General features: G+C 38.5%; 1 protein-coding gene across 3 annotated transcripts in view; it reads left to right on the top strand.

Annotated features, from left to right (window-relative positions):
• The window catches only part of LOC108105233, a 30,940-nt gene that overhangs the window by 2,591 nt on the left and 13,582 nt on the right, over positions 1 to 14,767 (top strand). Inside the window, exons 2-5 of one of the 3 annotated variants that reach the window (XM_017211703.2) lie at positions 3,174 to 3,388; positions 12,651 to 12,889; positions 13,018 to 13,187; positions 13,351 to 13,568. In XM_017211703.2, coding sequence (XP_017067192.1) covers positions 3,379 to 3,388; positions 12,651 to 12,889; positions 13,018 to 13,187; positions 13,351 to 13,568 — 637 coding nt within the window. In that variant the 5' untranslated portion in view covers positions 3,174 to 3,378. Of the gene's footprint in view, positions 1 to 3,173; positions 3,389 to 11,960; positions 12,329 to 12,650; positions 12,890 to 13,017; positions 13,188 to 13,350; positions 13,569 to 14,767 lie in introns of those variants that run through there. The other 2 variants (XM_017211702.2, XM_017211701.2) reach the window with 2 other exon arrangements.

Here is a 14,767-nt window from a genome sequence, read left to right as displayed (position 1 = left end):
ATTCCGTGTCAGCTGTTTGCTGTGCTACATTTTTCCACAGCTGCTCCCGCTGTCTTTCAATTTGCTCCAATTTCATTAAATATATATACTCGTACATAAACGTATGCAATGCGAAGAATTCACTTAAAGAATGTACTCTTTTTTTTTTATAAATAAACTAGAAGCTTTCCCCTCGTTCTCAGTTCTAAGTTCTCTTCACACATCGCTCTTTGCTATTTTCCCTTGCTCTTCAGCTGCTTTCTCTCTCTCTTTTTAATTGAAATTTTTTGTTTTTGGTCGAACAGCAAATTATTTTAATTGTTTACAAACGATCTTATTGTTGTTGCGCACATAAATTGCCTTCTCTTCGACGCTGACGTATTTCTTTTTGGCTGGTGAATATTTATTATAAATTTTATTGGCATCGGTTCCACGCTCGACGGCCAGCGATTTCAATTTTTGAATAACTTAATTTTTTTGCGCTTCTTTATTGGCCGTTTGACAAATTCAAAAAACGAAAAGCGCGCTGCGAACGCTTCAATTGATTTATTCGATTGTATTCCGTATCGTGTGGCGCTCGATTGCAAAACTCTTGACCGACGCGGCGCAAACGATCTTGTAAATTGCCCGTTCGTCAGCCGTTAATCTTCTGAATCGTCGATCATTGGTTTTTCTCCGTGTGTAATTGCAGTTTTCCAAGTGATTCATAAATGATAAATTAAAAAATAAATGTGATAAGCTACAACAAAATTAAGGACTTCCTAAATAGCATGGGTTATTATATTTATAAAACGTTTTTACCATAAAATTAATTTACTAAAATTAAAATCATTTTATTAAAATATAAACGTATACAGATTTAGAGTTTGTTTAACATTAAACCTATTAAAAATGGATTTTATATAATTTTGTTATTAACCGTATAATAACTTAAGTGTTATTCGAATATTATAGATATTTATCTTGTCGTACATTTTTCATGACTAATATAGCAGTAAAATATTATATTTATTTTTCCAAAACATAGCGAACTTTCCCTGCCCTGATTCACATCCCGTATTTATAGATACAATTTCCTATTAAAAGAAACTTGCAGCCTTATTTTGCTAGCCAAAATTCTTCAGAATTTGTTTACATCAAGCCAAGTGAGATTAATTAGCCACTAAATGGGAACAATAGAAATTTCACGTGAATCCTCAGACAGGTGCCAATGTTGAATGGGGAAGGGGATTGGATTTAATTTTAATGGGAATTCTTGGCAGTGCAATTCCCCAGGGACAACTGTCTCCACGGTTGGCCGTGCTCCACTTGATCTTGGTTATTTTATTTTGTTGTTTTTTTTTTTTGGTTTTTGGGCTGGCTGCTGATGGATGTCGCCACGGGCACATTAATCCCGCTTCATGCTCGGACTGATGTCGATGTCGCTGCTGTAGTTCGCTGGATGTTGCTGCCGCTGGCAACGTCGCATTTACCTAAATTGGAATATCCGGTAAAACGTAATGAAAATCGTAGCAATCAAGCCGAAAACATACACATACGTACATACGGGGGCATTCGGATTGGGGAGAGAGCACTCTCACATTGATATGCAAATGAATGTCACCATCTTAAATGAAATAATCGTCTTAAACGAAGGCAGAACAGCATCTGCCCCATCCAGAGACTACAGTCCCATTCCCCCCGAATTCTCAATCACAAATATATGCCCTAATTGCTTTTCTCAGTTCTCTGCGAAAAAACCAAGAGAGAAACGTGGCCTTTTACGAGCCTTTTTAATGACTTATTTACTTAATAATTCCATCTTTAATGGCTTGTAAAAAGCATCTAATATACTCGTATTCCTTAAAATTTTCAATGTCACCGTTCATAAAATTATATCCCTATGCTTTTTACTATATTTAGATATTTTCGAGTAAACAATTTGTTAGGAAAAGGAAAAGCAAAAACTTTAAGAACTATTTTCTGACTCGATGAGCATTTCGAAGAATTCCAATTGGGTTACATTGTTGTAAACAATACAATTTTGGATGTAAATATGTGGGGAACACGCTTCTTGGCTAAAGTTTTCTAGATTTGTGGTTTTATTTTGATAAAATAAATTGAAAATAAGGAAAATTTCCATTTGTTCTTATTAAAATAAATATACAAATTTTTATTTGAAAGAAAGCAACAATTTATGCCAGAAAATCTAGAACATCTTTTGAAATCTGTGATAACTCACTCAACACTTTACAAAGTATAAGACTCTCTATATTAATTGTAATTTGCCTAAAAAATAAGAAAATAGTTCTATAAACTTCCAGAAATGGCCGCATAAACATAGAAATTTATAGACTATAGACAAATCAACGCATTTCTGTTTGTGCAATGGAAAAACTAATATATTCTTCACAAAAAAATCAAGAGAAACCACACAACAAATTCTTGAATACTTTTTATCAAGGTTTCGACACAAATTCGATTTGAATGTATATAGAAGAGGCCCCCAAACTCGAGACAAGTAAAATGGTCGGGCGTTGATGTATTGATGCCAACGATTGCGAAGTTCATTAAAGGGGCTGGGGAGTTTCTCGCACCAAATCAGAATTGAAATCAATATGCAGCGCGAATGTGAATTGACTTATAAATAATAAGAGATATGCCAATAAAAATATCTGTGGCATTTCGGAACGTTCGGGCCACAAACGAGACTCCCAACTAGGGAGTATGAGTACAAATTGCCCCTGGGCATATGGTGTGGATATTTTATGGCCCTTGTACTTAATAATTTAATGGACTAATGGCGGTTTTGTGGTCACCGCAGCCTGTCACACTTTAAACTGGGCTAAAAAGGAAGTTGTAAACCAAATAGACAAAACAAAAAGTCAAAACTCTCTGCCAGTGCATCTCTAAAAATAATTATTAAAATGACTCTAGGCGAGGTGCATTTCCGGGCTTGATTTTGATTTGGGGGGAAATCGGAAAAGTTTCTGCTTCCGTTGGGAATTTTTCTATAGAGTTTCCTTCTCAAACCGTTAGGCATAAGCCCACTCTTTGATTTTCCCACTTTGTACTTTAGTTTTAATTCCTCCCCACCTCCCAACCATATTTATGGTTTTCGCTGCTTTTCGTGCTTTGCCATGCGCATATTTAATGAAATAAATTTGTTTAATATTAATTGTTGTGCCTCCCTATCTATTTTCTATGGTCCGCAGGTCTCCATCCTATACAAATGTGTCCAAAAACTTTGACGTATCCGCCGGAAGCACCTTAACTGGCCATAACAAGTGCAAAGCCCAACAGGTGAACTGACTCCCCAAATCGAAGAGGGCTTTGGAGTGAGAAAAACTCAACAACAGAAAGACATTTTCATAACCCACTGAAGATTTTTCCAGTAATTATTAGAAGGAAGGAAACACAATGTCTGTGGGTGAGTACAGGAAATAATTGGAAGCTTATAGAAAATGTCAATTGGAATTTATGACCTGGGAATCGTAGAGTTAGATAATGGATCACTGAATTTAAGATCTTAAAAACCTTTTTGAAAAATATTAACTTAAACTTTCTGTTTTACTTTTGATAAAGTTTTGTTAAAACCAATTCTATTTAAACCCCTCACAAGTAATTATAAACCAAATAGAGTTGTCCACGCTTAAGAAAACAAGGTTTTTGGTATATCGATACCACTTCACTTTCGGGAACCCTCTTTATAGAGTAGCATGTCCAGAACACGACATAAACATGACAAACTCGTTCACGCCCCGAGATCACTTGACACCAAATCAAGTCGAGCTATTCGGTTTAGTCGGAGGAGGAGTTCTTCCACTCCTCCTCCGTGGAATTCCTAATGATCATGATCGGCCCACGAAATTGTAGAGCTACTGTGAAAGTGGACTGAATAAGATGCATTTCAGGGCACAAAAACACACACACACACATACAAGAAACACGCATTGGCAATTTCCCAGAACGCCAACGCATTTATCTTACGAACTCGAACGATTAGTCCGGGGGCCAAGCGAACTGGAGCAATCCACTTAAGGTTGTCCCCAAGCGGAGACGATCCAAACCCAAACAAACAACCGGGCGGGGCCAAGATCGTGTTCTGGGGTTAGTTACTCTTCGGCTTGGAGGCCCACCTAAAATCGCCAAAGTGCGATATTTTCCCAGGGAATGTATCTAAGTATCTTTACGATATTCAAATCAAGGGTGTCGTAGGTCATCCATCAATTTGTGTGGCAAGCTCATCATAATGGAGAAATAACAAATCAAAAATCTAATTAGTCAGATTTTTTTGTGTTTGCCTAACTCACCCCTCGTAAAAGCATTTCTTTTTTTTTCTATATTTTTGTTATTTTTATTTATGTCTGTTGACTAGAACAAATAATCAGGCAGCTGATATGGGAAATGGCGCAATTAAAATACAAAACACAAACTCCCCGAGATTCAAAAATCAAGAGAGATATGTAGGGTCCTCACATCTCCCTTCGTGGTCCGTTGCCCGCATCTATAGGGCATTCTTATAAATAGTTTTTGTCGCCGCTGTCTATGTAAATCATTCATTAAATCTGCATTGAATTTCGTCCATTCATTCAGTTGGTTTGCGCTTTTTAATTGCACTCATTGAGAGCGGAGTGCTTGCTGCTTACATGCTCTTTAGAGCGAGTTTTATGATCATTTATTCATTCACATTCTTTTCATTCAGTATTGACAGACTAAGGGTGACTGGAAAATGCTTTAGTTTTGCTCAGTTCATTGACTGTATTGTTGGGCTAGGGAGAATATTGTTACGAGTTAAAATCAGAAATAAATCTTTAAATACAGGAAGCGAAATCATATCGCATTTGTAAATATTTGCAAAGAACTTAAAACAGATTTTTAATAACATACAACAACTGTTTATATATATTTTGCCATCAAATCTATGATAAATCAAATTGTATAAGTACAACCGATCATAAACAAACTTAAATGTGATTATTTTAAAATAATAAATCATAAAACTGATATAAGACATATTCATCATAAACTCAAAATATATATTTCAAAACCATAAAAAAAACTATTGGCCTAAATTTATTTTAAGCATATGCTTCCCAGCAAATTTTCCACTGAAACCTATTTATATACCTCATAAACTAGTAATTTTTCACAGACTAAGAGGCTCATTCCCAATTTGTTTTTCTACGTCACTATCCTTGACGCAAGTAATTGAGAATTCATAAGCGAAATATTGCGAATATTTTTTACAAAAATATTGAGTCATTCGAGTCGATCGGTGATCCATACCTTCTGTTCTGTTGTAAAAGCAGACGCACCTTAAATACAAATTATACTTTACGTAAATATTTACGCAAATTAATTTTCACTTGTCGGCGGAATTGCCTTTTGTTTTGCCAACATTCCATACAACTTGTCTGGCAAACTTGTGACGTTCGAAGATAAAGAAATCTATTAAGTACGCCGGCCAGACATCGGGAAAAGTGGACCAGAGACCCAATTGATCGCTCCATGGTGTCTCTCATTGCCAGAGACGACGTCATATAATATACGAGTATAGACTTGTATATATATATATATCGTTTATGCAAATTCCCATGTCATGTGCCTAATTTGTGAATATCGGCAGTTGGCAGTTGGGTAAAGGGGAAATTGAAATTGTTGATTATTTTATGACTTTATTTCTACCGCGAATCATGGAAATGGGATTCCATTCTTCCAACTGAAAACACAGCCAGACAAACCCCTCTAAAAATACCATAGAAGACATTAGATGTCGCCAGACATTCATCTGCTACAAATGATTCTTCATAATTGAATTACATGGCCAGAGACAAGACCGTAAAAATTTTAATTACACACCTCATAATCATGCCCAAGAACAGGAGCGTTGAGTGCAAAGGAGCTGGTCTGAGTGGGAGTTGGTTTTGGTGATGGAAATGGTAATGGAAATGGGAATAGGAATGATGTCTAGGGCAGTGTTTCTACAGAGGCAGACACTACAGAATGTTGATCAAATTTCCAAAGATGCATGTCGAGACTTAGTGCAAAATGTGTGGGTTTGGGTGGCGTACATCTTTAGTAATATATCCCTAATTCCAAACAGAAGTTGACTAATTTATGTCGACAGTTTTGAGGAAGCTAAGAAACATTGGTATGAGAAAAATAAGTTTAAGACTGCAAGAGAAGTTAAGAGTTTCTTAACCTTAAAGATATAAACTAAATGGGCATACGAATCAAAGAAAATATAACTACAAGGTTCTGAAGACACTGATTCTATCATAGTTCCCCTGAAGTATCTCCTCCAAGTGAGTGTCGTAGTCCCCTTGAAGATCTCCTATTACAAGTGCAGTCACAGCTAAATAAATCAAAATCTGACTTTCCTTTGGGGTCTGCCCAAAAAAACTGATCCTAAGTGCAAAGCGTTACGAGATCAACAACATCATTATAAACGTCATCGGAGACACTCTGTTGGAATGTAAAGAACCAAAGCTAGGGGATCGAGATTTGGTAGAGAAAGAGAGTGCAATGCGATGGCGTAATAAATGCGCCACTGATCCTCTGGGGTATCCCAATTGACATTTAACATCAACCTGTGGCTAGCTCTAGCTCTTCAATGCAACCACAATAATGGACCCCATAAAGTTGTGTAATCTTTGAGAGATTCGTTCACCCCGACTTGGATGCCTTGGAGCAACTGCGCAGAAAGATTCCACGAATAAATCGCTTCCTTCTGGGCTTGCAGGCGAAGTAGGTAAAAAACTGAAAAGACACGTGCTCCACGGGGGAACAGGGGATGCAAATGGCTCAGGGAAATGGCACGGGGATGTTACACAGCAAAAAACTGGAAAATGATTTAATATTTTTTAAAAAACACTGTAAAAATACAGCAAACAGCAGATATTTCCTGTTTGGGAATGGATTGAAAACTTCCTTAAAAGAGAAACTGAATGGCACTTTTATATTATTTTCAGTTTATTATTTCAATCCCTAGTGAAATATTCTCTTAGTGTAGACTCCGACTTTTCTTTTTTTGGGCTATGGGTTTTTTGTTTTTCACGGAAGACCACGTTGTCATGTGCTCGGTGCGAGTTTCCATTAAGAAAATAATTAAACATTTGCCGTTGTCCAAAGCCCGAGATGTTCGAAGACTGACGGGTCTCGACTTTGGTATCGAATTGAAATCTGTTGAACAGATGTGGCCAATGCTGTTGTTGCTGCTGCCGGGGGATTTATGAACGCAGAGCGCATTTTATGCATTTCCAAACACCTTTTTGTTACCGGGTCTTATAAATAGCATTTGGTATTTGGCAACAATGGGTTAAAAGTCCACCGCCCCTAAGAAATTTCGATCATGTCAACCACAAACTGGCGACAAATACACGACACGCAGGCCATAAAACCAAGATCATAAAAGTGTTTATTTGATTTCAGATTGCATCTTCGACACCTTCTAGCAGTAGCACTCCCTTATTGCAGGTAGAGAAAGCAATCTTCACTGTCCCTCACCTTTCTCCCTGCTTTCACTTCCTGATCACATCCCTTCCTTTGTGACTTTCGAAGGGCCCTGTGTTTTTGGTAATGTGTCCCTTTTGTCTTTGGCATTTCCGTTGTGGATTTTTCTCGAGTGGTTATTAATATGGAGTCCACGTGCCGCGATCCCTCGAAACCTTTTCATGGCCAAACTCTTGAATTTGTGTTTTGGAATTTTTAATTACTAATCCTTGGGCGCATCCTTCTTCATTTTCATTTTGGCAAGTTGTTGTTTTTCACTCGACAAAGGCGGCTTCTCAATTTTCAGGCCACTTTACTTCCGCTGAGTAGACTGTAGCCTCTGAACAGATTCCGTGGGCGGAACTCTTCACAACTATTTTATGGACTTTTGTTATTTTTTTGGTTGTTTTCTGACATGGGCTTGGGGAAGGGCAGAAACTAAAATAACACTTTGGGATATGATTTTTATTGGATTTTAAAGCAGGCAAGTTGGGCTAGAACAGATTTTATGATCTCTACAAAAATAAATCAAATGCCGGAAAAATGGACAATGTAGTGTTAAAACAATTGAAACTTAAATGGAATGTTCTAAAACATCTTCGGGTATGGAAAAATGGAAATTTTTAAAGTTTAATAACAAAGAAAAGTCTTTGAATCATTTGGAAAAAGTTTTTTTCAGATCATTATTCATAAACTTTTTTCCCACAAACAAAACTTAGCAAATTGCTGGTTTTTAAACTATTTGAAAAATTAAATATTTAGCTTATTAGTAATGGAAAAAGCAATTTCATGAAAAAACTAGAGTGGCCACCTGGCAAGGCCATAAATCTTAACTACATTTTACAAAAGGAATTTCCTAAACATTCTAGGCCCGCACACATTTTCAAAAAAACATTAATAGTTCTATTGTTTAGCAAAAAAGAAATTCTCAATTTATTTTTATGGAAACTTCTAATCGAAAATCGTTTATACAAACACATGTTTACACAAACAAATCTTAACAGAATATTAAGTTCTAAACATTTCCATAAATCATGCCAAAATTAATGGCTAAAAATTAAAGAAACAAAAAATATGTTTTCAATAATTTTGAAAGAAAACGCGTGGAAATGCATTTCAGAGAAAACGATCGTGAGCACCTGCCACAAAATGGGCATGAATAATTTTTCATAACATAATAATAATAATAACAATAATAATTATGGGGCCCCCCTGCTGACTCCGTGTCGCGTCATGTTGCCAAACTTCCGGGCAGACATCATTTCCCTGCATTTCCCCCTTGTTTTTCCCCCCTGAATTCCTGTTTGCCTTCTGCTGCCCCCTTTGGGGTTAAATCATAAAAACTGGAAAATAATAAACAAAAAGATTCAATTGAACGTGAAGGAAAACTCGTAGTGCACATAAATGATTCAAAAATTTGTGTAGCATGAGAGGGGGTGTAGGTCGGTCGGTATGACTACTCGGAATTCGAATGAAATTGTCTGAATAAATAGAAGCAAAATTCAACAAAATAAATAAAAACCAATGCACGCAATATTCCTGCAAGTGGCAAACAAATGTTAGAGACCCCTGTTCTGGCCCTTTCATATACGAGCTTGTATATATATAATTATATATCTGCATAAAATGGGGTGTGCCGACAGTGAGGAAGGTCTTGTCTGGCCAATCGATGCCAAGACAATTTACGACAATAATATTACAAATCAAAAATTCACAATTACGCATTTCCCCCAACGCTGTTTCTGCCTTCCTGTTTGGCCAAAGACCTTCCTGGTCGGATTTCCATTTGATTGCTAATATTATATGGTTGTGTATTTGTTCGGGCCGTTTAGGGCTTTCTTTCGATGTGGTTTTATTACCCTGTAATTACTTGTTCAATATTGTCTTTGATCAAAAAGAAACTTACAGGGAATTAAGGTAGTGAAAATAAATTTTGGGTTAGAGGTTAAATGTTTAAAGGAAAAGTTTTCCTTGTGAGATCAAACAGCTTGTTAAATAAAATAGTTTGGCTAAGATTTTCGATGTGCAATGTAAATCGAAATACTGAAACTGACCCCACAGAACAACAATCACAAAACAAAGGGGTTCCGTATTGAACTATAGACAGTGCGTAGGAGTAATTAACCTGTCATCGCTGGATAACAATCAGGGAGAGTGCAACAGGAATGGCGCCCAATCTAGAAAACCGGCACAAAGCCGAGCTGCGATGATGCTCTGTTTTGTGACTAACTAGACAAAGCTGGGCGGCAGTAGAGCGTCTACAGATTTACGACTCGACAGTTGATTCCAGTGCCCCTGAGCTGTGCCCCCTTCCTTGTGTCCAGGGAACACGTGGAGCGTGCTGGCGAAGACAAGCATTTGACATTTATGTGCAGGCAAATGCATTTCCCCAAGTACTTCGAAACAAGGCAATCGGCTGCAAGTACAAGTACCCGAGCGCGGTTCAAGATCATTTGCATCCACCAGCAGCCAAACAAATAAGAAGGCACTAAGAAAAATCTTAAGAAATATTAAGATAGAAGTTCTCAAAATCGCAAAAAATTAAAACTAATATTCTTCAAGGAATGATAGATTAAAGCAAAATGTATTTGAAAGAAATATTTCCAGAATATAGACACAATTTTCCCAGTGTAGTGTTACCGAGTCACTTGCTCTGCTGAGAGCCACTCAAAGATCAACCCTCGCTGGCAGACTCTCGCCTTTATGGACTACGAAATGTGCAATTTCTCCTCGGGTCTCGACTTTTACGATATTTCCATAGGTCCCAATATGCCGGGCATCTGTCTGTTAGAGGTTCGTTTTCGGCCCAGTATCCATGGTAGGCCCAGTCCACTTAGGAATTCCACGGACAGACCACATGGAGTCTCCTAGCATTTTGCCACTTCAGTTTTTGTTTCAGTTTTCCTTAGCTGCACTCTGGAGAAAAGTGAAAATGTGTTCCCTTAGCACAATTGTTGCCTCGCTCTGCTAGCTGCAATTTTTAATGTGCCTTTCCCGATGCGCGTACTTTTTGTTTTTGTTTTTGCCTTTGATGCTCTCGAGTTTCCCCTTAATGTTGAATATGCCTGGAATATGTCGCCTGGCCAGAGCTCTTATTATGGCCTTCTATTTTCGGCCCATCATTGATGACAATTTTCATGTTTGCAACGGAGCTGAAAAGGGAAATGTTGCGAATATTGTGGAAAAATGGTAAAAATGGGAAAAATATTATATCTTGAGGCCAAAAAAAATCAGATATCTAATTGATTGATAATCTATAGCTCTATCTGTATATCTCTATATCTATAATCTATTTATCTTAAAGATCAAAGATATGTTAGTACAATTTTCTTGATAAATATATCACAACTGTCCTTTTATCATCAAATTTCTAAGATCTCAAAGTCTTTTTGTCTTATTAATTTTTGGTTTTTTCCCATGACATATCAAAAGAATAATTCTCCCACTGCCCTGAGAAGGTGAGTTCTCAGGGTCCCTCCCAAAACCGTCTCATAAATGTTTCCTGACACAAAACATCATCGAAACGACGACGACGAACCCAACCACAGACAACACTCGGCGGACAAACTCAAACTTTGACACTGATAGGACACGGGGAATACTAAAACCGGGAGCTCACCTCAGATGCTATGGGTCTTCTATTTCTGCTATCGGAACTCATCAAATATTCACGACGAGACCAAGACAAAACGTACGCACACGGATGGAAAATGGAAAATGGGAAAGACAGGAGAATCGAAATCATGGACTCACAACGCTGGCAATGATAATTTGATCATGCGAAAAGCGCACGCAAAAGAAAAACATGCGCAGGTACAACAACAACAAAAGTTGTCATTGAGTTGAGGAAAAGTGAGTTTTCCTGATCGCCGATCGGTTGAATGTGGCAAGAAGGGGGAAGTGGATGTGTGTATACCGAGTGGGTGATGGCAATATGGCAACCATATTTAAACACTGATCCCGTATGCGTGTGTGCGTGCGCGGGTGGGAGCGAGAAGGGGCGAGAGTACGAGGGGCGAGAGGGACAATGTTTTTATGCTGTTGCTGATGTTGCTACACTGCGAGAAAATATATGGATATTAAATAAAATTATTAAACTCTAGAAATTCAAAAAATAAAATTGCAAAATTTGTATAGAACTGTTTTTTTAATTAATCAAAAAATTTTGAAGTAATAATTTCAAAAAGCAGAAAATATTTGGAAAAAATCAAAAACTTAACAATGGTACCAAAAATATAATCTATAAATTTTAGAAATTAAAATTTCTGAATTGTCTTAAAGAACTTTTTAATAAAAGATATGAGACAGAAATCGATCATATATTTCTCCCAGTGTGCTATGCACGTCCATGGAATGGATGAAGAAGCGCGCGTATGGTAAATAAAAACCAAAACATGAGGAGGGATTCTCTGCGCCGGCAGAGGCGGTGGCAGAGGCAGAGGAAAATGCAGACGGAGCGGAGTGTTTTGTTCTCGTTGAAGTTTTAGAATTTATTCCGTTTCGGGATGTCAATGCAGACGCACGCGTTGCGCGAACTTAAGTGAAGTGAAACTCCAAGTTGGACAACACACGAAGCTATTTTACCGCCTAAATTTGAATTTATTTGCCGCGTTTATCAACTGACAATTGTGCTGTGCTGTCTGCCATTTCTGGCACACATCGCTGTGTTTACGAATTTCTGATTTTTAAATTCGCGCTTTGTGCGCAACTTTTTGGCGCGTGCGCATGCGCAGCCAGTGAAAGTGCAAATGCATCGCAAATCAGAGCTCTGAATTGTGAGAGACTCTGCCAATCGCATATTAACTAAGCAAGATATACTCCATAACGGATCTCAAGATGTTTGTCACTGTGGATAACACAAACACCTTTTTCTCAGGTAAACTTTTGAGACCAAGAAAATTAGTCCACATTTATTATTGGACTTGTAATACTTATTTTAAGGTCTGCTTGTTGTGAGTTTAATTATAAACTTAAAAATCAGAAAATAAATATGTTTAGATTGCTTAAATATATTTCTCGAAAATAAAACGAGATTTTCTTTTAAATTCTGTGATTATTTCGGTCAGAAAAAGTTCACAAATCTTGGCCCTTACAATACCTATGCTTATTATTATAGCCTTTTAGCAATTTTACTTAAATCAGAAGAGAAATGTCAGAGAACTAACTCTCCTCCTAATTTATTCTAATTTTTTCCCCAGACAACCCCTATTATTTTTGCAATGACACCCAGTCGCCGCGCACCCCAGACTCTCAGTCCTCCAGCCGGGGATTCTTGTTCTTCAAGCGCCGAAACTCAAAAGGCAGCAGTCCCCGGCCGATGTTGGCGACCAATCCGGAACAGAAGCGTCTGATCACATCCGCCAATCTGGACTCAACGGCCACCATGGCATTCGGAAGTCCGCGCGGCAGTTTTAATTCCCTCGGCGGCTTCTCGCAAGTGAGTATTAGGCTAATGGTGCATGTATCTGATCTGATTTCGGAATACTGATTCTGAATTATCTGTTGAATCTGCCACTTCCTGTTGAGTTCTAATGTGCCGCCCTCTTCCGTTGTGATTTTTTTTAGCACTCGTTTGAAATGCAACCAATGAACATGTATCGCCAGCGATCTTCCAATTCGCAATCGGAGTTCCGGGAACGCCTGGGCTCCTGCAATGAGACCCACAGCTCCCAGTGTCCCGGTGGAGGAGCTGGGGATCACGACGAGGTCTTCAATCCGCTGACATCGCCAACAAGGTGAGCAATCCCAAGAATCGAAAAATTAATGGGGGATGGGGATGCGATGACAGGATGCGATTGCAGCTGTTGACAGTTTCGAACCGCCCTCTTTTCCGCCTGTGCTAATCGTTGGCCTTTTACTTCTTCTCCTCCTCCAACACTTTTTCCGCCAAATCTTCAGTAGCAAATCCCATCGACATCACACCCTGCCAAGTGGCGGAGCTCGTCGCCATTCCCTGGGAAACTGGGCCCAACATCAACAGCAGCAGCAACAGCAGCATCAACAAAACTCTGGAGCAATGGGTCTTGGATCTCCGGATGAGGTGCCCAGCATGATGGCGCCCCGGCCACCACTCCTCTCGCCGAACAAATTCCGAGGCAGTTCTCATCGACGAAGAGGTGAGTTTGACGTTGACACTTCCATTCTCCATCTGTTCAGTATGCCACAGGGCAATCGCAAATTCCTATGCTAATCTGACTCTAATAAATAGAAAAAATCCATGTAAATGGTAATCGTTTAGCGAGGCTTTCCCTTGTAAAAGTACAACAGGTTGTTAGTTAAACTCAAATAATTGTGGTTAACTTTTGTCGATACAAGATTAGGTATAATTTGTAGTTAAATGTTAATTAGCAATCTTCCTAACTATTTATATTAATGTTATTGGCATTCCTTGAGTCTTATATAGCCTTAAAGTTATTTTATTTTCTTACCCCACAAACTTTGCCGCACCATTGACAAAGACAAAGTGTTTGGCAAATTGCATTCCCTGCCCTTGTTTCGCATTCGAATTTTTGCACTTTGGCGGCTGTCAGGCGTACACTCCCCCTTTTCCCCACCCCCGCCAAAGTCATCCCTTCAACGGGGTTTCCCCTTAAACTCCTCCTACCAAACAATCACGTTTGCATATTAAGCGCTACTGCCAGCTACTGCTACTGCCTTTCAGGCGCCATGGATCTGAGCCCCCTTATTTAAGCCACGTTAACAACATTGCAATGTTTACGCAAGTGATAATTGTAATCAAGTTTTGTCGCCAGAGCGTCGCCAATCTTTGTTTTGGAATTGTTTTTCCCTTGTTTTTTGCCTTCGTTTATGTGGCGTAATGAGACGATCGTGGATCGTATGTATATGGCAAATGTATACAGCTAAACGTTGGCAACACGCCTTCCTGGCTGACTGACATTTGCGACTGGCCTGACATTGACAGTCCTCCGTGTGATGGATGCCCCTAAAGCGGGTAGCTGCATGCCAGATGCAAATGATTCTCCTGGTTATTTTCACAGTCTCGTACATACACTTATATCCAGCAAACGTCATGGGTTTATGGTTTATGAGTGGGACTCAGGACTCCTTTGAACGATCACTTGCGTATTCATCAGAACGTTTTCAAGGTTTCGCTTTCGTGACATTGGCGATATGATGGATAATCTTGGGTTGATTTAAAGCACTTTGTGTGATGGATAAAACCAGCTTTGTTTTCGAGTTTAGAGAGATCTAAGAGAAGTTCTTGATGGGTTTTAAGGTGGGTAGTTGATCCAAGTTTACTCTCTTTCAGTTCTCAAGGAGATAAATGTATTCAAAAGATACTTAAGTTAAGCAA

The sequence above is a fragment of the Drosophila eugracilis genome, unplaced genomic scaffold (genome assembly GCF_018153835.1).
Source record: "Drosophila eugracilis isolate 14026-0451.02 unplaced genomic scaffold, ASM1815383v1 contig_401, whole genome shotgun sequence".
In the NCBI taxonomy this organism is placed as follows: Eukaryota; Metazoa; Arthropoda; class Insecta; order Diptera; family Drosophilidae; genus Drosophila; species Drosophila eugracilis.
The sequence above is the reverse complement of the archived record's forward strand: the minus strand, read 5'-3'. Positions and strand labels throughout refer to the sequence as shown.